We start from the raw sequence: 26,637 nt of genomic DNA, 5'->3' as shown, positions 1-26,637 counted from the left end.
TTTTACTACCGAATTAACCGGTGGGGAGGTGGAACGGGGGGCGGGGATGTTAACCTACATTTTAGCACTGGGGAGAATGGAACTGTGGCCCCTGCTAAAATCTACGAAGGGGACAGCACTGCAACATACACCCAGGAAGCTTTCTAGAAGCAAAACCAAGGGATCTGTCAGGTGAAAAGTACGCCCCAGGTTTGTTTCACATGCTAACCACTGCCTGAGATCCTCTAAGGCCAGGCAGAAAAGGCTTGTCTGTTCGTTTTTTCTTTGCAAATTTCAAATTCCTTTAACCCAAAGACTGGGCTCCAAACCATGCTGTGGGGGACTAAACCGCCTCACCCGTTCTGAATGTGGAAACATGACTCCGCCTCGCCAACGACCGCAAGAGGGAGAAGCAGCTACGAAGCCAGGTGAGGCCGGGCGCCTGTCTCGCCGGCCCCGCCCGGGAGTAGACCTGTCGGCGCAAGCCTCACGGCCCCGCGCGAAAGCCTTGAGAGTCCACAGCCCACGCCGACGGCGGCGGGGTCAGGGCGGCGCGTCACGTGGCCCAACGGCGCAGCCAATCAGCGCAGCGCTCTGAGGTATTCAAATCGATGGCGGGGCCGACGGTTGTGCGGGGTTGTGCTGCTGCCGGCGTCTCGGAGGCTGAGTGTCGCCTTCCGCCGCCATGCCGGGCACCGGGCGCTGACAGACCTTCGGGCCCGGTGGGCGGAATGGAGAATCAGGGTGTGCCTCCCGGGCCTTATCGGGCCACCAGGCTGGTAAGACCGCGCGTGAACGAGACTGGCCAGCCGGGGTAATGGCCTCTTTTACGTTAAAACGTTTGTAGTTTTCCCTCGGGCGGAGGGATAGGTCCCAGAACCTCTTGGGTGGCTGAAGAGAATGAGGGGAGTTCACGGGAATCTCGGGCCCTTGCAGGACACTCCTGTCCCCCTCCTTTGCTCCGGGCTCCCCGGGTGGGCGCATCGGACTCAGCTTCTTAAGCGACTCCTGTTCTTGGTGCTGTCGGCGTCCCCTGGAATATTCTGAGTTTAGTCGCTCCCCACGCCTGATTTTCTACCCGCATAAGGATTCGAGAAGAGTTTTGAGTTCCAGTGCTTTGTAGGGTCAGACTGGAGGCAAGCCCGATTGTTTGTGACAGCTTCGTTTTGCCGGTCCTGTAGAATTTAATGCAGGATGTACCGACTGAATGCCACTCAGTAACAGCTATTTCATAACTAAGAATATTTTAAGTACCCATCGGGAACCACTGTTGGTAGTCACTGGATTTGTACTTGCATAGAGTGTCTTGTGTATTTGGATCATCAATCCAAGAGGATACTGTGCCACTGGTTTTGTGACATTAGGAGAGTCACTTCTGTGAGCGTCAGTTTCCACCTTGGTAAACTAGAGCTAATGATACATGCCCAGGCTAAGAGATGTCCCAGAGTAGACATACTGTATGTGAAAGTGTGCTGTGATCTGTAGAATAACAAACAACTTATTCTCTGGATAAATTGCAGCTCAATATAAGTTTCTTGAATAATATATGAAATGTGGAAGTGTGGAAAGAAAAGAATATAGTTATTGTGCTTTCAGCCCTTAAATTCTGCGTTGTGATGTTGGGACCACATAGGTTAGATAAGTGGTAGCATAGCGAGTAGTAGCATAGTTGGGGTTACAAATCAGATTTCTTAACCTCTAATGTAGGATTTTTTAATTAAAAAGTTATATGTTTATTCTATACCACTCCTCTTAGACCTGCCACGAACCCAAAAGTTTGGGTAATATGAAAACAGTTTTGGAAAGTGTGAGTATCTTTTGAAAATGTAGATATATCACAGCGTCATTAAACAAACAGTAGACTTAAAACTTAATTTACCACATCTGTTCTATGTTAATTATTGGGGTCTTCACTAGTAAATATACTAAAGGTATATTAATACTTTAATACTTTAATACTAAAGGTATTTCACCAGTAAAACTATTGCCTGCCAAGAGTTTTGTTTGGCCTGCATAGTTAGTTATGAGTGCAGGTTCTAGAGTCAATCCAATGCCTGGGTTTTAGCTGTGTGACCTTGGTCAAATTATTAAATATCTCTGTGCTTCATATTCCTTATCTGAAAATGGGATAGTAATAGTACCTATTCATAGAATTGTGAGAATTAAAGTGAAATAATGAGTGTAATGCATAGTGTATGACACAAATGCTACTATCATATTATTAATATTAGTTGAGGTTAAAGAAACAGGAAGAAACAGGAATAAATGCTTTCTCTGTTGAGGACTAAAGGCGGGTTCATTGTAGTTCTCCATTATTCCTAGGTTTCCTAAATAAGCCAACCAGCCAGTGAAGTGCTTTTAGTCAAAAACTATTACATAAAAATATTATTACAACACTAGAATTAATAAAAAGAAATCAGTATGAGATGTAAAATTTTCTTTAGCACAAATAAGACAAGTGATTTCTTCATGAATTTTAATGATTTAACAAGATGCAAATGAGAGAATTTTCTTTGTCTAATTAAAAAAAATTTTTTTTCTTTCCATTTGCAGTGGAATGAAGTTACCACATCTTTTCGAGCAGGAATGCCTCTAAGGAAACACAGGCAACACTTTAAAAAATATGGCAATTGTTTTACAGCAGGAGAAGCGGTAGACTGGCTTTATGACCTATTAAGAAATAATAACAATTTTGGTCCTGAAGTTACAAGGCAACAGACTATCCAGCTGTTGAGAAAATTTCTTAAGAACCATGTCATTGAAGATATCAAAGGCAAATGGGGATCAGAAAATCTTGATGACAACAGTCAGCTCTTCAGGTACTAAACAAAGAAATAACTGCAAAACTGAATTACTTAACAATGAAGTTTCACTCCACTTCTAATATACTTTTACTAAAACAGCAGCCTCTTCAGGGGAAGTAATATCTTCTGTAGAAAACTTACTGCTCTTAGTCCAATTAAAACCATTTAAAAGTTAAAGTTAGTTAAACGTTATTGCTGCACAATTCAAACTTATAATAAAATAAGGAGTTGGGAGGAAAGAATGAGATAGTGTCACTTTTACATATTCTGAAAGCTCTATAACATGTCAAGGACAGAACATTATCATCCTTTAGTTTCATAGATTTAAGAATTACAAGACAAGTTCTCACAGGTCCTTACCTTCAAGTGACGTGTAGTCTATATAATCTAAGAACACATGTGATGAAATAAATAATAGCAAACTTTATATAATAACTAACAAAAGAAATATACCACAGGTTGAAGAGAATATTTATTAAGAATTTACCATGTACCAGAAGCCCTACTTTATGAGTTACATGTTTTCTTTATTTAATCCCTAGAATAGCTCAGCAAGGAAGGTATTAACTCCTTCTTACAGGTGAAGAGCCTGAGACCATGCTTCAACAAATTTTATTCCCTCAGTCTGAAATATGTTCATGTACACATTCATCAGACTAGTAAACACGTTTCTTCTCATGTCAGCTGTATTGTAGCCTCTGTGGGGCCTTTCTGACTCCCTCGGGCCAGCATAATTGATTTTTCTCTCTTGCACACGGAGTTCTTGATTATATATCCCTTAAATTAGGTCTTTGGATTCTAATACCCATGTTTTTTTACTCTACAAAATTAGTGCTTTTCAAATGAAATGTTGTAGAAATTGATTCTTGCCTATGTGTCAAAGATGACTTATATCATACAAGTAAACTGCAATAACAAGCATATGAATATCTTGTATAACACCCTACAAATCTTTCCTCTCTCCACTACTCGTCAGTCACCTTTTGAGTTCCTTTGCTGCTGCTCATCCTTTAGCTTTTACTGTCCTCAAGGTCCTAGGCTTGTCTACCCTTCACCTCTCTCCCTGGGCAATCTCATACCATGTCTCCACTTACTTTTCTTATGACTTTCAAACCTCCAACCCAAATACCTCTCCTGAGCTTTAGGACCACTTTTGCCTATTAAACAGGCACTACAAACATAGTATATGGAAAATCACTACCATCTCTTAACCTAAATTCTGACCTCTTATATCCATATCTGAATGAATGGCACAGTCTTCCCTGTAGTTGCCTTCATTCTTTCCCTTCTCCCCTTTACATATGATGTAATTATCAAACCATGTCTATCGTGCTGCCTCAGTATTCTCTGATCTGTCTACTTCTCTTCATGAATGTTCTTTTCGTTAGACTACTATTCTCTCTTACCTGGAATTCTGCATAACTCTTCAACTAGTCTGTCTACCTGTAGTGCTTTTATAGTTAACAAAACTATGACATAGTTAAAAAAAGTATAACAAAAATGTGTAAGACCTTACTGGAGAAAATTATCAAATTGTACTTAAAGTAATAAGTGGAGAAGGATATTCTGTTCATGAGTGAGAAGACTTAGTGTCATAAATAAGTCACTTCTTCCCAAATTGATGTATAAATTCAGTGCATTTTCATTCAAAACCCCTACATAATTTTTTGTAGGATTTAACAAGCAGATTTTAGAGTTCATTTGATAATGTAAAGGTCCAAGTCAATTTTGAGGAACAATGAGGGGAGAATTGCCTTACCTGATTATCTGGGCTTAATTAAATTTAAATTAAGACCATTAAGTGCTGAGAATATAAACCCTTACATATAAAGAAACTTGGTGTGAGTTATACATGAATTAAATACCTAAATATGAAAATAAAAATCTTCTGAAAGAATATAAGAAACTATTTTTAGGACAGAGGAAAAAGAAAAAAACTTCTGAGGTGACTAAAAACTTATGCATAAACTTGATGTATGTTAAAAGACACCATAGAGATATTGTTTATATATATTTATTTAAAGTATGAAAACATGAACAAGAAGGAAATGCACTAACTATAGGTTAATGATTTCCCTTAGGAAGAGAGAAATAGAATTAGCAAAGAATTTCTTTCACTTAAAAAAAAGATAATGGGGCTTCCCTGGTGGTGCAGTGGTTAAGAATCCACCTGCCAGTGCAGGGGACACGGGTTCAATCCCTGGTCCAGGAAGATCCCACGTGCCGCGGAGCAACTAAGCCCGTGCACCACAACTACTGAGCCTGCGCTCTAGAGCCCGCGAGCCACAACTACTGAGCCCACACGCCGCAACTACTAAAGCCCACGTGCCTAGAGCCTGTGCTCTACAACAAGAGAAGCCACTGCAATGAGAAGCCTGCGCACCGCAACAAAGAGTAGCCCCCGCTCGCCACAACTAGAGAAAGCCCATGCGCAGCAACGAAGACCCAACGTAGCCATAAATAAATCAATAAATAAAGTAAATTTGAGGGCTTCCCTGGTGGTGCAGTGGTTGAGAGTCTGCCTGCCAATGCAGGGGACACGGGTTCGAGCCCTGGTCTGGGAAGATCCCACATGCCTTGGAGCAGCTGGGCCTGTGAGCCACAATTACTGAGCCTGCGCGTCTGGAGCCTGTGCTCCGCAACAAGAGAGGCCGCGATGGTGAGAGGCCCGTGCACCGCGATGAGGAGTGGCCCCCGCTTGCCGCAACTGGAGAAAGCCCTCGCGCAGAAACGAAGACCCAACACAGCCATAAGTAAATTAATTAATTAATTAATTTAAAAAAAAAAAGAAGTGAAAAAGCAATTACTTCAGGCTGTTAAAAAAAAAAAAAAAGTGAATTTGAAAAATAATAAATTTAAAAAAAATTTTTAATTTAAAGAAAGATAATGAAGTCTTGATAAAATGTTAATAGTTGCATTGGTTGATGGTTACCTATGTGGATGTTGTTTTATATTCTGTACTTTTTTGTATCTTTGAAATATTTTATATTAAATTGAAGGGAGGAAAAGCATTATAATCAAAAGGAGCAAGAGTTCTGGAAATTGAACAATTACAAAGGGTAGAAAATATATACAAATTAGATAACTAATGAGAGAAATTTAGAAAATGTAACATTCTAGAACCATTTATTATGTAAGTGATACCTCTCCAAAAGAATTGATCCTAATAATAACCCTGATTTATACAGGAATAAAGTTAAAATACATACAGTTTACTAAAGAAAGCAGGAAACTATTAAAAATTTTTTAAAGGTTTAATGGGAAAATTAATTTATGTAGAAGATTCATTCCTTGATAATGTAAATAAATCCAGTTTTTTGAGTTATTTTTAAGATAAATGGGCACTAAAAGTTTGTTTACGATCTCACATTATTTAATAGCATATTATTCTTAAACCAGATTTCCTGCAAATTCTCCACTTAAAACTCTTCCACGAAGGCATCCAGAATTGAGAAAAAACAGAATAGAGAACTTTTCCAAAGATAAAGATAGTATTTTTAAATTACGAAACTTATCTCGGAGAACTCCTAAAAAGCATGGATTACATTTCTCTCAGGTAAAATAGCCTTTTTACTAGTTACTAGTTTAAATATAATTACTGCGTGCTTAATAATAGAATCATTAAAAGTGAATGATTAAGATTTGAAGCCAATACTTGGAATCTCTTAACTATATTATATTCTAAAATGTATGTGTAAATTTGTTTGGAACTCACAGAAACGATAATAAAAATGGTAGTGAGACATACTTGAAATAGTATTTGTATAATTTAAGCATGTTTTGTTTTAAATTAATTTGAGGGTAGTGGAGGCAGCTGCAAAACCAAAAGCTCTATTACCATATATTGCATTATTTCTTCAAGTGACACCTTACAGCTGCACAATGGGCTGATACTAATAGAATTACTAAATATTAGAAGTGGTGTCAGTTCATTATCTCCAAAATGTGAGCATACCATATTAAACCAAAGTAATTCTTTTTTCAGGAAAATGCAGAGAAAATGAACTGTGAAATAATCAATGAAGATCAAGAAAACTCAGTTGATAATAGAGAAATAAGCCAGAAAGATGTTGAAGAAGTTTGGAGATATGTTATTCTGATCTAGTAAGCTATAACTAAGCTATAACCAAGTTCCTGAGGTGTTTAGAATGTTAATTTGATATTTTCATCAAGATATGCAGTTGAGGAAGAACAGATTAATTCACAAAGCTTAGAATTTAACCTGTATATGTTTCTTAATAAATATTCTTGCGATAATTCTGGTACAATAGAAGTAGAATGTTTTCAATATGATTTGCTTTTTCTTTGACTCAAAGTTGTAGCTCTAGTTTGGGGTCTATATTGGAATCCTGCAAAGGTTATTAAGATACTTTAAAATAGATACTAATATAAATCTTAGAGGTTGATTTAAGAAAAATATTCCAAAAGCTTTGTTTGTTTTCCATTCAAACTCTTTCATATTTATGTTCTATTCCACTTATTTTATGGAGGAAAAAAAGTTTGTATTCTTTCTCCTATTTAGCCTGCAAACAATTTTAGGTGTATCATCCCTAGAAGAAGTCATAAATCCCAAACAAGTAATTCCTCAGTATATAATGTACAACATGACCAATACAAGTAAGCATGGAGTAGTTACACTGCAAGACAAATCAGGTTGGTATCAATAAAAGAAGTTGGAATCATTTTAAACATGCTAACAAAGCTTGCAGCTATGGTGGGGATAAAGAGAGACCAAAATGTAGAAAGTAGAATACTTCAGTTGAGAGAACATCAGGGAGACTACTGTTTTATCAGAGGCGCTTTAGTAATCATAGTGGACTAATTTTTAAATAAATATTATTCACACTTATTTTAGCTCTTAAGGTGGATTCCTGAATGATTTTTTTTTTAATGACAGGGTTAAGCATCCAAAAGGTATGCAAATATGATTAAAACTATTGATTAATCACATTTTATTGAGGACCAACAATGTGCCAGGCACTGTGCTAAAGATTAGTGATGAACAAGAGAGAAACGGTCCATGCCTTCCTGGAGCTTACATGAGAAGTTATATACAAATTTAAAGGGGTCAAGACATACATGCAAAACCAAAGTAACACACTATAAAATAAGTCAAAACTCTCGAGAACAGTATTCTAAAGAACACTGGCTTTGTATTATATATATGTTTATATAATGTACTGATTTCAGATATAAGATAGGAAAATTGGGGAAATAATTTAAGCCAGATGTATTGGAAAGCTTATAGGAAATGTATTAATAAATTTACTGAAAATGTTGGCTCATTTTTTTATAATCAATTGCTGTCTGTAGAATTAATTGACATGCATTACTTTGAGTTTCTTTTTGTGGGCAAGAACTTTGAGGGTTTAATTGTAGGAGCAAAAAAGTAAATGTTAAAACTTAAGAACTGTTGTGCATGCCTGTAGCTTGGGACCAGTCGCATCTTTCATTACCTAAAATAACTTGATTATATGCTCTCCATCTAAGCTTTCTATTCTTTATAACTATTAACTTTTCAAGTCAAATGTATGTGTGGTTTTTGTGTTTGTGTCAAAAAACTGCTACACTTATGTGTCATGTTTCACATAGTGGCAATTGAAAGATTTTAAGCAAGCCTCACTGTGAAAGTACCTTAATATTCAAATATAGCTTGTTTCAATCATAGGTCTCACTCAAATCAGTAATATTCAAATAGTATAACTAACTTTTTAAACTTGTATTGTAAAATACTGTCTTGGCCCTATGTCTTATTAAATATGTAATCATTTTTAATCCTGCTGGTACACATACATATATATATATATATATATATATACACATATACATATGTATAATTATATAATAAGTGTGAAGTTTTAAATGTACTATCATCATAATTGTATGATTGAACACTATTAATTTTTTGTGTAGATGACCTTCCTCACTGGGTATTATCTGCCATGAAGTGCCTAGCAAATTGTAAGTTAAACAAACTGTGTGTGTGTGTGTGTATTATATTGATAATATTTAATAAGAACCAAGGAATTATTTTTAATAATTTATAAAGTCCTGATAAAATTAAATTATGTTATTTCTGTTGATGTTTAAATGAAGATCTAGTAGAACTGATTACATTTCTTTGCATGTGGAGTGTGTTATAGAGCCCTTAACTTTTTCTATGCAGATAGTGATTTTATAATCCAAGCCCTTCATTTATGACTCAGTTCTCATAAATCATAAAATCATAGGCTAGAGGATCTCAGAGGATTTTTAGGTATAATTTACATCAATTGCCTTAGTGAGTCCAGAGAGTTCAAATAGCAACTTCTAAGTAAAGCAGCTTGTAAGTTGAAAGTTTCAATCAGAAATGAAGTCTTATAAAACCCACTTCAGTCCCCTTGCCGTTGTACACGGCTTCAACATTTGGTGTTTCATGACATGCTTCTACTCCATAGGGTATATTAATGGGACTTTTATGTTTATGAAAAAAAATGGTCTGTCACTAATCAGATCATTTTTTAGCATTTCATTCTTCAAGCTTTTTCCATAGTGATCAGGGATAAGTGATTTTTATAATTTAAGACCCTAGTTCAAGTACAAAACCCTAACTGCTCTCGAAAATCAATTTTTAAAATGTGCAGAGGTGTATGCTTCTAAATCATCAAAAGTTAAATTATATTTTAATAATTTTGCTACAAAAGTATTTTTCTAGTTTTTATAAAATTAGTATTTTATTAATGTTCAAGATAAGTATATATTCCCTTGTTGTCCACTGGGTGTCAATATGACAAAATAATAGGATAAATAGCAATAAAGTAAATAATATTAGTTATAGAAAAAATTTATCAAATCAAGGTAAAGATCTTGATCAGAAGCTAAAGATTTTTGAGATTCTCTTTCTACCTTCTCGCTACCTAACTGTCCTTCTCTCTCATACCTTGGCTCATGATTAGCAACTCAGATAGCATACTTCCAGGGATTTCTCTGATGCCCCATCTTCAGGGATTTGTTTCTTTTTCTTCTCAGTCCACGTTATGCATAAATGATACCAAGATATAGCTTACTAAATTCCAGTTTAACAACAATATGTCTAGCCAGAGGCAATATTAAGACTTTTACTTAACTTGTTTGTTATTTAATCCCCCACCCTAATCCTGTGACATACAGGAATCAAAGATCAGTATACTATTCGTAATTTTTTTTTCTAGAAGAGAAAACTAAGGCTTAGAAAGTCTTTTTTTCTGATACATAAGGAGCTATGTATTCAAACCTAGGTTCTCTAACTGTAAATTCTGTGTTTTTAATTCCAGTAAAGTATTTACTATCTTAGAAAACTTTTAATGATTATCAAATTTTTTATTCTACATATTAAGAATATTTCTTATATCCTCCTCAGAAAAATTGTCTATTTATTTTGTTCCACATAAAATCCTTATTAGCCTTTAAGCTATTAAGTGTGTGTATGTGTATTAACTTGAAAGATAAGATAGTAACTCTCAAATCTGAGTGCATATCACAGTCACTAGAGAAACTCAGCAAATATTCAGATTCAGTCGATTCAGTATGTCAGGAATTTTTTTTTTTTTTTTTTTTTTAAATCACGTCTCAGAAGATTCTTATAGCAAGATGCCCAGCTCAGTGTTAGGAAACTACTTAATTAGTGAACGAGAAGCAAACATTTCTAGATCATTAATTCCTAGCTCCACAGGAATTCTGATAGATTCTGGACTATCTAGAGACAGTCTAGAATATCTATCTAGGTAATAGATTATCTAGATAATCTATCTAGAGGAGATTATACTTTTAATAGGTGCACTGGATGATTCTGATATGTAGTCCATGGACCACACTTTAAATGCTATTAAACCTCAAGATCCTGTGACTTGCTCTCACTTTATACTGCTCTAAGTTCTAATTTTAGCTTTGCCACCAAACCTCTTTTACCTTGAGCAAGTTGCTCTGAGCTTCAGTTTCCTCACCTGTAACATAAGATCAGAATTTATTTCTGAGGAAAATACTAATGAGTAGACATGATTATTTCAATAATGTTAAGCTAATGGAACAGTGATGTAAAGATATTATTTAAACTCATTCAGGGTATGCTTCACGTCAGGCAAAATTTAATCACAAAAATGTAAATTTACAAAAGTCAATTTGAAAGAATTATTTGCATAATCCAAATAATCTTTGCTTTATAAAATGAATTGTGATAAAAATCCCATTAAAATAAACTGTCCTGATGCTTTTAAAATATATTTCAAATTTTGCTTTATATACAATTTTTCAGTCATATAAATATTAAAATTAAACAAAATGCTAATAGTTGCAGTAATTTCTAATGAAAAGATGGTGAGAAGGAATGAGATATGCGCAACCCTTTAAATTTTTAAATTGTGACAGAATTTGTTAAACATAACTCCTTCATGAAATAAGTATATGTTTTATGCTTTTTATAAGTATCTTTAAAAATTGTATTTAAAATAAAATATATTTCACCTTTTTTTTTATTTTTTGCCTCTACTTAGGGCCAAGAAGTAATGATATGAATAATCCAACTTATGTTGGATTTGAACGAGATGTATTCAGAACAATTGCAGATTATTTTCTAGATCTCCCTGAACCTCTACTTACCTTTGAATATTATGAATTATTTGTGAACATTTTGGGTATGTATAGATTTTTATTTATTATTTAAATTTATTTTATTAGTTTCCAAGTCACCCATAATTTAAAAGATCTAAAAGTATAGGTAAATATGAAGGTGGCAGGCTATAAATTATTTTAAACTTCAGGAATACTCTGGTTGTTGTTATGTTGTTTTCCAGTAATTCAAATACACCATTCCAACACCAATTCTCCACACCAATAGGGTGTCTTACAATTCAGTTCATTTCTGACACTAACTACCCAGAGTTAACCCGGACCCCAAAAAGTTGAGGACAAAGTCTTTCAGCTCTGATACTAACTACCCGGTGCTAGCTCAGACCCCAGAGATCAAGGGCTTAGTTCCACAACACTGCCCTCACTTCATGCACCAGCTGCAAATGAGGTCCTCAGGTTTACTGACATTTCTGCCTGGCTAACTACCAAGTTAGGGGTTCCCACAACCCCCTGAAGTTTAATAATTCACTGTAACAGCTCACAGAACACTGGAAAGTGCTTTACTTAATGATTACCAGTTTATTATAAAGGATACAAGTCAGGAACAGCCAAATGGAAGAGATATATAGGGCAAGGAATGGGGGTAAGGGTTGTGCAGAGCCTCTATGTTCTCTCCAGGAATGTCATCCCCCCAAGCGTGTCCATGTATTCACCAACCGGTAAGCTCCCATAGCCGTGTTGTTTCAGAGTTTTAACTGAGGTTTCATTACATAGGCATGGTTGATTAAATCACTGCTCATTGTTGACTAAGTCTGACCTCCACCAACCACCACTACCCCACCACCCCCTCCTGGGAGGTCTGAGGTAAGGCTAAAAGTTCCAACCTTCCCCAAGAAGGGCTAGGCCTAAGTCACCTCATTAGCATAAACTGAGGCTAGCTCTAATAGGCTCATTGTGAATAACAAAAGACTCCTGTCACTCTGGAAATTCCCTGGGTTTTAGGAGCTCTATACCAGGTACCAGAAACAAAAACTATATATACGTTTTATTAAACTACAGTTGTCTTATAATTAAGAACTTTCTAATACTTGTAGACTGAAAGTAGATATTTTTTCATGTATTTGACTGAATCCATTTAATTAGATTGTTGAAATAAATTTTAAAGTTATTTTCATCACAAGTTGGAAAACCTCGAGTCTTGCACTTTGTAACTGAATGTTGCATGTGTCCTATTTAAGTGGCTTCTGAATTAAGCAACTGCTATTTGTACTATACTAACAATATGTACTATAGTGATGCTTTGTTTTTTTAACGTTACTCTTGTTTTTGTTTTATTTTTGTCCACTGTCATACAGTTGCATCTTAATTTTTGTTTCATTTCCTGGTAGTTGTTTGTGGCTACGTCACAGTTTCAGATAGACCCAGTGGGATACATAAAATCCAAGATGATCCACAGTCTTCAAAAATCCTTCACTTAAACAGTCTGAATTCCTTCAAATCAACTGAGTGTCTTCTTCTCAGTCTGCTTCATAAAGACAAAAACAAAGAAGAATCAGATACTACTGAGAGACTGCAGATAAGTGATCAAGGATTTCAAGAAAACTATGCTAAGAAAATGCAGCTAGTTAATTTAAAAAACAGAAGAGCCAGTGTTAATGACATAATGGGAGGAAGTTGTCATAATTTAATAGGCTTAAGTAGTATGCATGTTCTATCCTCTAGCATCAAACCAAGGTGCTATTCATTAGAAGGAATTGTAGATTTACCAGGGAGTTCAAGTAAAGAGGTCTCCAGTGTCTTCCATCAATCTGTTCTGAACATAAAAGGACAAAATAATAAACAATTTTTAGAGTCTGAGACCAAACAGGAATCCCTAATGAATCTTCATTCAGAGGAAAGTATTCAAAAGCCACTCTGTGTTGGTTTTAAAAGAACCTCTACTTTGACCGTTCAAGACCAAGAGGAGTTATGTAATGTAAAGTGCAAGTCAAAACAGCTTTGTAGATCTCAGAGTTTACTTTTAAGAAGTAGTACAAGAAGGAATAGTTATATTAATATGCCAGTGGCTGAAATTATCATGAAACCAAATCTTGGACAAGGCAGCACAAGTGTGCAAACAGCTATGGAAGGTGAACTCGGAGAGTCTAGTACCACAGTCAATAAAAGACTCTGCAAAAGTACAATAGAACTTTCAGAAAACTCTTTACCTCCAGCTTCCTCTATGTTGACTGGCACACAAAGTAAGGTTGATGCTTTCAACGCATGTAATATTAACTTTTAGTGTTTACTAACCCTGTTTCACTTACCTGGCTTTTCTTCTCTGAAATTGCTTTATTTTTTCCCTCCAGAAGGAAAGTTTCATATTGTAAAAGACTTGTCATGGCATAACCAAGATTTATTCTACTTACCTAAAGCACTCCTTTTCTTTCTTTTAAATTGCACTTATTCTGAGTCACTTTATTTGTAATAAGTGAAGGATTTTCAATCCTTCATAATCCAATGGGTTATGAAGAAAATAATGAGTATCTTACCATGCTTTTGAAGAATGTGGAAATTTCTGGGAATAGTCAAAAGAAATGAAATATTAAAATATTATTTTGCCTTCTTTATATAACTATATGCTGGTAGTATGAAAGCAGCTAGTGTCATTGATGATTTTTTTCTGGGGGGTAATTTGCCTTCTAGGTTTGCTACAACCTCATTTAGAGAGGGTTGCCATCGATGCACTACAGTTGTGTTGTTTGTTACTTCCCCCACCAAATCGTAGACGGCTTCAACTTTTAATGCGCATGATTTCGCGAATGAGTCAAAATGTTGATATGCCCCAACTTCATGATGCAATGGGTACAAGATCACTGGTAAGTTGATTTCTTAAAGAAAGAATAAGTCCAGTTCATAAACTGCGCCCCCCCCCCCCGCCGAAAAAAAAAAGAAAGAAGACCAAACCATCTAAGCATACTACTCAAGTGATGTCATGGTCTTGAAATCCTAGATTCTTGAGTTAAAAAGGCTCTTGAAAGTCTAACCTTTCCTAGCAGCAGAATACTGGTGCATTAATCCTTTGTGCCCAGTCTTTTATACTTTCACATCTTGATCTTTACCTCAGGACTTTGCCTCTTCACTCACGCTATATCACTTCATAGTGGTTAACTGTCAGACCATATTATATTGCCTTGTGCCAATTCTGTTTGGTGGAGAAGGAAGAGGAGATGTAGGCACTGTTGAAAGTCGAAGGGCACTATACCCTGTGAAATAAAGAATTAATGGGAAATTCATGTGTAGTAAGTCAAAGTGTTTCAGATATTGTAGTAGTGGGAAAGTTGTATTTGATGTGTTATGTGAATTAGGATAGCTTGTCATTGTGGGCAGGAAGTTGGTAGAGGTACTGTGAAGCAGTCTTAGGCTCCATATGAAGATGAGGGAAGAGGCATTTATATGCAGATATTGACTGGAAATGAACTCTTGAAATAGTATCTCTAATACCTCTTTCCCTCCCTCTCTTTATCTCTCTCTCTCTCTCTCTCTCTCTCTCTCTGTCTTTCTATAAAGAGCTGCCGCTTCCTCAGAGCGCAGCTTCAATTTACAAAATGTTCTTGTAGCAAGGAATCTGTAGCTAAGCTCTGTTCTTCCACTTATTAAGGACAGTTTTTTAATAGAACGACATACCTAATATAAAGAGGAAGAATTATTCTTAAGTAATTGTGGCACCATTAAAAAGCATAGGGAAGTTTGTAGGAAAAGATATTTAAAGAGATATGAGTAGGAAGGAGGTAATTTTGATTTTACACTTTTTGAGATTGAGGTTATAGAACATCCAAGTGAAATTTATCCTACAGACAGAATGTTGGAAACATGAACCTGGTGAAGAAATATTAGGGCAGAAAGTATATTTTTTGGAAAAGTGGTAGTTGAGGCTATGGGAGTAAATGAGTTCTACAAAGCTGAGAAAAAAAAGAATAAAAGCTAAGGACTGAGCATTGGAAGAAGATAGGAAAACCTGCCAGGAATGTAGGAATAAGACCAAAAATATTTCAATTCAATAAATGCGCTCACCATCTATTATGTGCAAAATACTTAAAATACAATTCTGATATTCAAATTATTTTAGAATGAGGTGTGTGAGTGTTTATGTGTGCGTGTGTGTGTCTTATATTTGGTGGGTTATATGGATATGAATGAGAGTAAATTAGTTTTGAAACACAAAATTTACCCCAGGATTTGAAGATTGTCGTGATGGAATTGAAAAATACAGTGTATTAATTGTTTTTAAAGACTAATAGAATAGCATTAAAAACTGTTTTCCAGTTTCAAAAGATAAATGGTGCCAGCCTTGTAACCACTTGTGTTTATATGTTATATATTCTCCTAGTCTGTGCTTTTATGGTATTAATTTAATAAGTCACTGTTCTCTAACAGTCTTTAAGCACCATATTTATATGGTATTAACGGAACCTATGGTGTTTAGTGATAACATTGTGACAAAATTGAAGAAAAAGCTAAGCCTTCTGTAATCATTTGGAATTTATATTAAGGAAATACTTAACGAGTACTATTAAAAAATTGGCATTTTATTCTTTCTAATGTAATAAGTTATTGTCCTCATTTTTTAAGCTGAAGTCTGCTTATCAGTTTATCTCAATCCTTTAGCATACTACTACCTAGAAATTACTGATATTCTAATTTATATAAAACCTTAAGTTTTTAAACTCACATCTTTTAATGTTTCTAGATGATACATACTTTTTCTCGGTGTGTGTTACGCTGTGCTGAAGAAGTAGATCTTGATGAGCTTCTTGCTGCACGATTAGTTTCTTTCTTGATGGATCATCAACAGGAAATTCTTCAAGTACCCTCTTACCTACAGACTGCAGTGGAGAAACATCTTGACTACTTAAGAAAGGGCCACGTATGTATTCTAAGTCTTCAAATTCTCTGTATTAGTCAGTTGCAAGTGGCAAACTCATCTCAAACTAGCCTAATCAGAAAGGGAGACTATCAGCTCACATAAAGAACCTCCAAAAGTCTGGAATGTAGACAGAATATGGAGATTCAAATAGCAATAAGACTGTTTCCATCCCTTCATCCCGTATTTCCATTTTGGTCCTATATTTGAAAAATGGCTCCTTCACATGATTGGATATGGCTGATTGAAGCTCTTGAGTCATAGACTTACATTTGCAATCCAAAGGGAAAAAAAGCCATTCCTCACCTCCAATTTGAAAAGTTATTGGTATGGACTCAGAGTGGCCAAATCTAGATTAAATGCACATTCTTTAGGTAGTTGAGGGTGAGTGGGTTGAAGAGAGGGCCCATTCTCTGAGTGGCTCTACATAGATTAGAGAAGAATCTGTTCTTCACAAAAGGTAAGGATAGTTGGAGTAGAATGGGAAGGAACTTTTAGAAGGAGAGAAGGAATCTAAGCAGCCAAAAACAACAGATGTCTGCTATATTCACTCCTTGGCTGCCCAACGTGTATATTCATGTTTCTTCCTATACATACTATTCTAATATTGCCATGACTTACTGTAATTATAACTGTCCCCTACAATTCTTTCTCTTCTCTGCAGATTTTTTTTAATTTATTTTTTTATACAGCAGATCCTTATTAGTGATCAATTTTATACACATCAGTGTATACATGTCAATCCCAATCGCCCAATTCATCACACCACCACCACCACCCCCCCACTGCTTTCCCCCCTTGGTGTCCAGACGTTTGTTCTCTACATCTGTGTCTCAACTTCTGCCCTGCAAACCAGTTCATCTGTACCATTTTTCTAGGTTCCACATATATGCGCTAACGTACGATATTTGTTTTTCTCTTTCTGACTTACTTCACTCTGTATAACAGTCTCTACATCCATCCACGTCTCTACAAATGACCCAATTTCATGCCTTTTTATGGCTGAGTAACGTTCCATTGTATATATATACCACATCTTCTTTATCCATTCATCTATCGATGAGCATTTATGTTGCTTCCGTGACCTGGCTATTGTAAATAGTGCTGCAATGAACATTGGGGTGCATGTGTCTTTTTGAATTATGGTTCTCTCTGGGTATATGCCCAGTAGTGGGATTGCTGGATCATATGGTAATTCAATTTTTAGTTTTTTAAGGAACCTCCGTACTGTTTTCCATAGTGGCTGTATCAATTTACATTCCCACCAACAGTGCAAAAGGGTTCGCTTTTCTCCACACCCTCTCCAGCACTTGTTGTTTGTAGATTTTCTGATGATGCCCATTCTAACTGTTGTGAGGTGATACCTCATTGTAGTTTTGTTTTGCATTTCTCTAATAATTAGTGATGTTGAGCAGCTTTTCATGTGCTTCTTGGCCCTCTGTATGTCTTCTTTGGAGAAATGTCTATTTAGGTCTTCTGCCCATTTTTGGATTGGGTTGTTTGTTTTTTTGTTTTTTTTTTTTAAAGGAGAAATTTTAGGACTGAGATCTTTTTTTTTTTTTAATTTTTAATTTATTTATTTATGGCTGTGTTGGGTCTTAGTTTCTGTGCGAGGGCTTTCTCCAGTTGCAGCAAGCGGGGGCCACTCTTCATCGTGGTGCACAGGCCTCTCACCATCGCGGCCTCTCTTGTTGCGGAGCACAGGCTCCAGACGCACAGGCTCAGCATTGTGGCTCACGGGCCCATTTGCTCCGTGGCATGTGGGATCCTCCTGGACCAGGGCTCGAACCCGTGTCCCCTGCACCACCAGGGAAGCCCCAGGTTGTTTGTTTTTTTAATATTGAGCTGCATGAGCTGTTTATATACTTTGGAGATTAATCCTTTGTCTGTTGATTAGTTTGCAAATATTTTCACCCATTCTGAGGGTTGTCTTTTCGACTTGTTTACGGTTTCCTTTGCTGTGCAAAAGCTTTGAAGTTTCATTAGGTCCCATTTGTTTATTTTTGTTTTTATTTCCATTACTCTAGGAGGTGGATCAAAAAAGATCTTGCTGTGATTTATGCCAAAGAGTGTTCTTCCTATGTTTTCCTCTAAGAGTTTTATAGTGTCCAGTCTTACATTTAGGTCTCTAATCCATTTTGAGTTTATTTTTGTGTATGGTGTTAGGGAGTATTCTAATTTCATTCTTTTACATGTAGCTGTCCAGTTTTCCCAGCACCACTTATTGAAGGCTTATTGACTGTCTTTTCTCCATTGCATATCCTTGCCTCCGTTGTCATAGATTAGTTGACCGTAGGTGCGTGGGTTTATCTCTGGGCTTTCTACCTTGTTCCATTGATCTATGTTTCTGTTTTTGTGCCAGTACATATTGTCTTGATTACTGTAGCTTTGTAGTATACTCTGAAGTCAGGGAGTCTGACTTCAGAGTTTACTCCGTTTTTTTCCCTCCAGCTCCGTTTTTTCCCTCAAGACTGCTTTGGCTATTCAGGGTCTTTTGTGTCTCCAAACAAATTTTAAGATTTTTTGTTCTAGTTCTGTAAAAAATGCCATTGATAATTTGATAGGGATTACATTGAATCTGTAGATTGCTTTGGGTAGTATAGTCATTTTCACAATATTGATTCTTCCAATCCAAGAACATGGTATATCTCTCCATCTGTTGGTATCATCTTTAATTTCTTTCATCAGTGTCTTACAGTTTTCTGCATACAGGTCTTTTGTCTCCCTAGGTAGGTTTATTCCTAGGTATTTTATTCTTTATGTTGCAATGGTAAATGGGAGTGTTTCCTTAATTTCTCTTTCAGATTTTTCATCATCAGTGTATAGGAATGCAAGAGATTTCTGTGCATTAATTTTGTATCCTGCAACTTTACCAAATTCATTGATTAGCTCTACTAGTTTTCTGATGGCATCTTTAGGATTCTCTATGTATAGTATCATGTCATCTGCAAACTGACAGTTTTACTTCTTCTTTTCCAATTTCGATTCCCTTTATTTCTTTTCCTTTTCTGATTGCCGTGGCTAGGACTTTCAAAACTATGTTGAATAATAGTGGCGAGAGTGGACATCCTTGTCTCGTTCCTGATCTTAGAGGAAATGCTTTCAGTTTTTCACCATTGAGAATGATGTTTGCTGTGGGTTTGTCATATATGGCCTTTATTATGTTGAGGTAGGTTCCCTCTATGCCCACTTTCTGGAGAGTTTTTATCATAAATGGGTGTTGAATTTTCTCAAAAGCTTTTTCTGCATCTACTGAGATGATCATATGGTTTTTCTTCTTCAATTTGTTAATATGGTGTATCACATTGATTGATTTGCATGTATTGAAGAATCCTTGCATCCCTGGGATAAATCCCACTTGATCATGGTGTATGATCCTTTTAATGTGTTGTTGGATTCTGTTTGCTAGTATTTTGTTGAGGATTTTTGCATCTATATTCATCAGTGATATTGGTCTGTAATTTTCTTTTTTTGTAGTATCTTTGTCTGGTTTTGGTATCAGGGTGATGGTGGCCTCATAGAATGATTTTGGGAGTGTTCCTTCCTCTGCAATTTTTTGGAAGAGTTTGAGAAGGATGGGGTTAGCTCTTCTCTAAATGTTTGATAGAATTCACCTGTGAAGCCATCTGGTCCTGGACTGTTTTGTTTGTTGGAAGATTTTAATCACAGTTTCAATTTCATTACTTGTGATTGGTCTGTTCATATTTTCTGTTTCTTCCTGGTTCAGTCTGGGAAGGTTATACCTTTCTAAGAATTTTTCCATTTCTTCCAGGTTGTCCATTTTATTGGCATAGAGTTGCTTGTAGTAGTCTCTTAGGATGCTTTGTATTTCTGCGGTGTCTGTTGTAACTTCTCCTTTTTCATTTCTGATTTTATTGATTTGAGTCCTCTCCCTCTTTTTCTTGAGGAGTCTGGCTAATGGTTTATCAATTTTTTTTATCTTCTCAAAGAACCAGCTTTTAGTTTTATTGATCCTTGCTATTGTTTTCTTTGTTTCTATTTCATTTATTTCTGCTCTGATCTTTATGATTTCTTTCCTTCTGCTAACTTTGGGTTTTGTTTGTTCTTCTTTCTCTGGTTCCTTTAGGTGTAAGGTTAGATTGTTTATTTGAGATTTTTCTTGTTTCTTGTGGTAGGCTTGTATAGCTATAAACTTCCCTCTTAGAACTACTTTTGCTGCATTCCATAGGTTTTGGATCGTCGTGTTTTCGTTGTCATTTATCTCTAGGTATTTTTTGATTTCCTCTTTGATTTCTTCAGTGATCTCTTGGTTATTTACTAACGTATTGTTTAGCCTCCATGTTTTCGTGTTTTTTACGTTTTTATTCCCTGTAATTCATTTCTAATCTCATAGCGATGTGGTCAGAAAAGATGCTTGATATGATTTCAGTTTTCTTAAATTTACTGTGGCTTGATTTGTGACCTAAGATGTGATCTATCCTGGAGAATGTTCTGTGCGCACTTGAGAAGAAAGTGTAATCTGCTCTTTCTGGATGGAATGTCCTATAAATATCAATTAAATCTATCTGGTCTATTGTGTCATTTAAAGCTTCTGTTTCCTTATTTGTTTTCATTTTGGATGATCTGTCCGTTGGTGTAAGTGGGGTGTTAAGGTCCCCCACTATTATTGTGTTACTGTCGATTTCCTCTTTTAGAGCTGTTAGCAGTTGCCTTATGTATTGAGGTGCTCCTATGTTGGGTGCCTATATATTTATAATTGTTATAGCTTCTTCTTGGATTGATCCCTTGATCATTATGTAACGTCCTTCCTTGTCTTTTGTAACATTCTTTATTTTAAAGTCTATTTTATCTGATATGAGTATTGCTACTCCAGCTTTCTTTTGATTTCCATTGGCATGGAATATCTTTTTCCATCCCCTCACTTTCAGTCTGTATGTGTCCCTAGGTCTGAAGTGGGTCTCTTGTAGACAGCATATATATGGGTCTTGTTTTTGTATCCATTCAGCAAGCCTGTGTCTTTTGGTTGGAGCATTTAATCCATTCACGTTTAAGGTAGTTATCGATATGTATGTTCCTATGACCATTTTCTTAATTTTGGGGGGTTTGTTTTTGTAGGTCCTTTTCTTCTCTTGTGTTTCCCACTTAGAGAAGTTCCTTTAGCATTTGTTGTAGAGCTGGTTTGGTGGTGCTGAATTCTCTTAGCTTTTGTTTGTCTGTAAAGCTTTTGATTTCTCCATCGAATCTGAATGAGATCCTTACCAGGTAGAGTAATCTTGGTTGTAGGTTCTTCGCTTTCATCGCTTTAAATATATCATTCCACTCCCTTCTGGCTTGTAGAGTTTCTGCTGAGAAATCAGCTGTTAACCTTATGGAAGTTCTCTTGTATGTTATTTGTCATTTTTCCCTTGCTGCTTTCAGTAATTTTTCTTTGTCTTTAATTTTTGCCAGTTTGATTACTGTGTGTCTCGGCATGTTTCTCCTTGGGTTTATCCTGTATGGGACTCGCTGTGCTTCCTGGACTTGGGTGGCTATTTCCTTTACCATGTTAGGGAAGTTCTCGACTATAATCTCTTCAAGTATTTTCTCTGGTCCTTTCTCTCTCTCTTCTCCTTCTGGGACCCCTATAATTTGAATGTTGTTGCGTTTAATGTTGTCCCAGAGGTCTCTTAGGCTGTCTTCATTTTTTTTTCATTCCTTTTCCTTTATTCTGTTCCACAGCAGTGAATTCCATCATTCTGTCTTCCAGGTCACTTATCCATTCTTCTGCCTCAGTTATTCTGCTATTGATTCCTTCTAGTGTAGTTTTCATTTCGGTTATTGTATTGTTCATCTCTGTTTGTTTGTTCTTTAATTCTTCTAGGTCTTTGTTAAACATTTCTTGCATCTTCTCCATTTTTGCCTCCATTCTTTTTCCGAGGTCCTGGATCATCTTCACTATCATTATTCTGAATTCTTTTTCTGGAAGGTTGCCCCTCTCCACTTCATTTAGTTGTTTTTCTGGGGTTTTATCTTGTTCCTTCATCTGGTACATAGCCCTCTGCCTTTTCATCTTGTCTATCTTTCTGTGAATGTGGTTTTTGTTCCACAGGTTGCAGGATTTTAGTTCTTCTTGCTTCTGCTGTCTGCCCTCTGGTGGATGAGGCTATCTAAGAGGCTTGTGCAAGTTTCCTGATGGGAGGTACTGGTGGTGGGTAGAGCTGACTGTTTCTCTGGTGGGCAGAGCTGAGTAAAACTTTAATCCACTTACTCCTGATGGGTGGGGCTGGGTTCCCTCCCTGTTGGTTGTTTGGCCTGAGGAGACCCAACGCTGGAGCCTACCTGAGCTCTTTGGTGGGGCTAATGGCAGACTCTGGGAGGGCTCACACCAAGGAGTACTTCCCAGAACTTCTGCTGCCAGTGTCCTTGTCCACACGGTGAGCCACAGCCACCGCCCACCTCTGCCGGAGACCCTCCAACACTAGCAGGTAGGTCTGGTTCAGTCTCCCCTCAGGTCACTGCTCCTTCCCCTGAGTCCCAGTGTGCACACTACTTTGTGTGTGCCCTACAAGAGTGGAGTCTCTGTTTCCCCCAGTCCTGTCAAAGTCCTGCAATCAAATCCCACTAGCCTTCAAAGTCTGATTCTCTAGGAATTCCTCCTCCCGTTGCTGGACCCCCAGGTTGGGAACCTGACGTGGGGCTCAGAACCTTCACTCCAGTGGGTGGACTTCTGTGGTATAAGTGTTCTCCAGTCTGTGAGTCACCCACCCAGCAGTTATGGGATTTGTTTTTACTGTGATTGCACCCCTCCTACCATCTCATTGTGGCTTCTCCTTTTTCTTTGAATGTGCGGTATCTTTTTTGGTGAATTCCAGTGTCTTCCTGTCGATGATTGTCCAGCAGCTAGCTGTGATTCTGGTGTTCTCTCAAGAGGGAGTGAGAGCACGTCCTTCTACTCCGCCATCTTGGTTCCTAATCACCTTGTCTACAGATGTTATGGGCCCTGCCCATGCTCTTACATCTCAAAAATAGTAGATGAACACTTTATTACAATTTCAAAACGTTAATGTTTTGAGATGAATTAAAATATCACTTTGTTAGTGTTTTGTAGTTAAAAGAATAAAATCCATGGTTATTAGTGCTAATGATGATAGCTACCTTTGTTTAAAACTTGTGTGCTAAGCATTTTATATACATTATCTCATGTACATTCACAGTTTACAGATGAGGAGACAGAGCAAGACCAGTTTAACTAACTTGCTGATGGTTATAAAGCTAGTAGGTTGTAGGGCTGGGATTGAGACCCTACTGACTTATTGCTACTCTGCAGCATAATACAGTTTTCTTAAAGTGTTGAATGTTTGGTGGCAAAATAATAGGTATTAAAACCCATCAGAAGAACCCTTTACCAAATAGGAACATGACCAGAATTAATAGATTTGACTATATGTATCATTTTGTTCATTACAGATTAAAAATCCTGGAGATGGAGTGATTGCTCTTTTGCCAACATATTCATACTGTAAACAAATTAGTGCTCAAGAATTTGATGAACAAAAAGTTTCTACCTCTCAAGCTGCAGTTGCAGAACTTTTAGAGAATATTATTAAAAATAAGAGTTTGCCTGTAAAGGAGAAAAGGAAAAAACTAAAACAGGTAAGAGAATGAACAAGTTTCAATCGTAAATATTTTCTAATATGCTATTGCTGATTGTTATTTAATGACATTTAGAATCTAATTTCTCATTTTAATATTTTGAATTTTAAATATCATATATGTAGACTATGTATGACTACCTGCCTGGTTTTACTCTGTCCTGAAATTTTCATAATAACCATAATAACAGATACTCTCCTTTACTTCCAGTGTTTTATATTTAAAGCATGCATTACCCTGGGAAAATAATTATAAACTTAGGATTATAATACGTAACTTTTAGTGACTTATCATTACCATTTAGAATTTTTAGCTCTACATCAAAACCCTGTAGCCACATGATTCTGGCAAGTCCAATTCCTGGTCTGAGACACTCAAAGAAGTATGAAATATACTAACTAGATCCTTGTGACCTTCATAGGCTTTACCAATGACAAGGAAGAACATCTGGAATTTAAGAGAATTAACAGCAGAAGAGAATCCTAGAATGTTAATGCTAACTGGAATCTAAGAAATATTACAGGGTACCTTTCATGTGTGAGAAAGTAGAGGGAGAAGCCAGGATAAAGTGAAAGGATACTGATCTCTGTAATACATCTTTGAGAAAGGCACTGAATCCTTATAAAATGTTGACCAGTGGCTTCAGATAATACTGTTAAATACCCTCTAATTCCTCACCTCGTTTTTAAGTTTCAGAAGGAATATCCCTTGATATATCAGAAAAGATTTCCAACCTCTGAAAGTGAAGCAGCACTTTTTGGTGACAAACCTACAATCAAGCAACCAATGCTAATTTTAAGAAAACCAAAGTTTCGTACTTTAAGATACTAATTGAATTGAAAATTATGTAATACTTGTGGAACTTTGGTAAGTGAAGCCATATCTATTCAGCTACTAAAAAGGAAGTCTATTTATAAATAAGGTTTTTCTAAATAAAACATTATGTAAGGAAGTGCCAAAATAGTTTTTATCAATGTGAAACTGCTGAGAAACTAGTGAATCTCAATGGAGAGCAAGTGACAATAGGTGATACCAAATATTTTAATCAGAAATAATCTTTTGTTTTTTATACAACTATCTGGAAAAGCTATCATGATGTGTGCTAAAGTTTCATTTACTTGAATTTTGAAAAATGACATTTGCTCATCAAGATTAAGCTGTAATTCTTTAAAAAAAACAACAACTTATCTGCATGTGCTTATGGATGTTAGCTTAAAGAACTAGTTGTTTAGGATTACTTTTGTTTCTAAGTGTAAGAATGTGAAGAATATTTGAAAATGCAATGAATTAATTTTCAACTGCTAAATATTGCACTCATATATTCTTTTGCTACTTTTGATCTATTTATATATGTATGTGTTTTTAAAATATGAATATATATTATAAGACTTTGGTTTGCCTTAAACATTTACCCTAACTGCTTCAGTCATTCATTTTTTCAATAAATATCTTTTGCATTCTTATCTTCATGAATCTACTAGAATATAAAGATATGAAAGAAGTATAAGGCAATCATGTATTCATTTAAAAGATATTTATTTAGCAACTTCTATGTGCCTTTCATTCTTCAAGATGTGGAGAGAAAATGATGAATAAAACAGAAAACCTCTTCCCTAAAGTATTTGCTTTCTAATCAAGGGAGATATACCTACCAGATACTTAAAAAAACAGTACACCCCCTGAAATCAAGTCATGAGAATTCATTCAACTGAAGACTAGCCTTTTTAAATGTGGAACAGTTCCCTAAGCTAGTGTTTTTCAAATTGTTGCATATTAGAATCACCTGGAGAGTTTTAAAATAATACATGTTAAGGCCCTACCTTATACTGATTAAATCAAAAGTTTAAGGGATGGCATATCGGCCTCAGTATTTTTTAAACTCTCTAGGTGATTCCAATATTCAGCCACCTTTGAGAATCAGTGCCCTAAATACTTTTTATAAATAAAATGTCAAGCTGGTGTCACACTGGCTTTATTATTTCATTGGAAAAAAATGCCAAGTGTAAATCCCTCTCATCTTAATAGAAGGTTCTAAAAATTTCTGCTTGACTAACTTCATATAAACTTGAAGCAGCTTTTCTTCCACATTTTTCTGAAGATTATTTAATATCTATTTGGTAAGTGTAAAGATATACATAATGCCTGGGATGTAATAGACACTTATTGTTCAATGACTGTTTTGTTTTTTCAGTGTAATATCATACTGTAAAATGACAATGTTCCATTTGAAATTAATATTTTTATTAAAAATATGGACAGAAAATAACTATATCTTTTGCCCAGAAACCTTAGCTATAAAAATATTGAAGCGAATTAGAATTCTTCCCAAGGTGTTTGTGTACTAAAAGTTTTCCTGTTTAAAGGTGTGTAATAATGTGAATTATGTTGCATATTGAGATAAAAACTATTGTGGGTTTTATAACAATTTAATTTTGTATTTATTGATTGATATTAAATATATAAATATTATAGAGACATAGTAAACTTTGATCTCCATTAGTGTGCATGCAACTGAGGTTACAAAATACATGATGTAACACTTTAATAATGTGAACTCTGAAGTCAGATTTGAATCCTACTGTGCTATTTACTGTGTAACCCCAGACAGGTTATTTAACTTCTCTAAATCCCAGTTTTCTTATCTGTACGATAAAGATTATAATAGTACCTGTCCTTTAGGATTGTTGTGAGTATTAAATAGAATAATTCGTGAGAAGTTTTTAGCACAGTGTCTAGCATAGAATAGGCACTCTATTAAATGTTAGAAATTAATAC

General features: G+C 35.9%; 1 protein-coding gene across 2 annotated transcripts; it reads left to right on the top strand.

Moving 5' to 3' along the window:
• The first annotated feature begins 590 nt into the window (after positions 1-590).
• Positions 591-25,081, top strand: DEPDC1 (DEP domain containing 1). 2 transcript variants are annotated; one of them, XM_068538013.1, is made up of 12 exons: positions 591-758; positions 2,533-2,798; positions 6,183-6,339; positions 6,769-6,887; positions 7,306-7,436; positions 8,697-8,744; positions 11,291-11,431; positions 12,755-13,606; positions 14,052-14,224; positions 16,096-16,272; positions 23,677-23,862; positions 24,553-25,081. In XM_068538013.1, the coding sequence occupies exons 1-12, from the start codon at positions 591-593 to the stop codon at positions 24,691-24,693; spliced, it is 2,559 nt and encodes an 852-aa protein (XP_068394114.1). In that variant the 3' UTR covers positions 24,694-25,081. The 2 variants fall into 2 exon arrangements, with proteins under 2 accessions (XP_068394114.1, XP_068394113.1); XM_068538012.1 differs by lacking the exon at positions 12,755-13,606.
• The last annotated feature ends 1,556 nt before the right edge of the window (positions 25,082-26,637 follow it).

The sequence above is a fragment of the Eschrichtius robustus genome, chromosome 3 (assembly GCF_028021215.1).
Source record: "Eschrichtius robustus isolate mEscRob2 chromosome 3, mEscRob2.pri, whole genome shotgun sequence".
Taxonomy (NCBI): Eukaryota; Metazoa; Chordata; class Mammalia; order Artiodactyla; family Eschrichtiidae; genus Eschrichtius; species Eschrichtius robustus.
The sequence above is the reverse complement of the archived record's forward strand: the minus strand, read 5'-3'. Positions and strand labels throughout refer to the sequence as shown.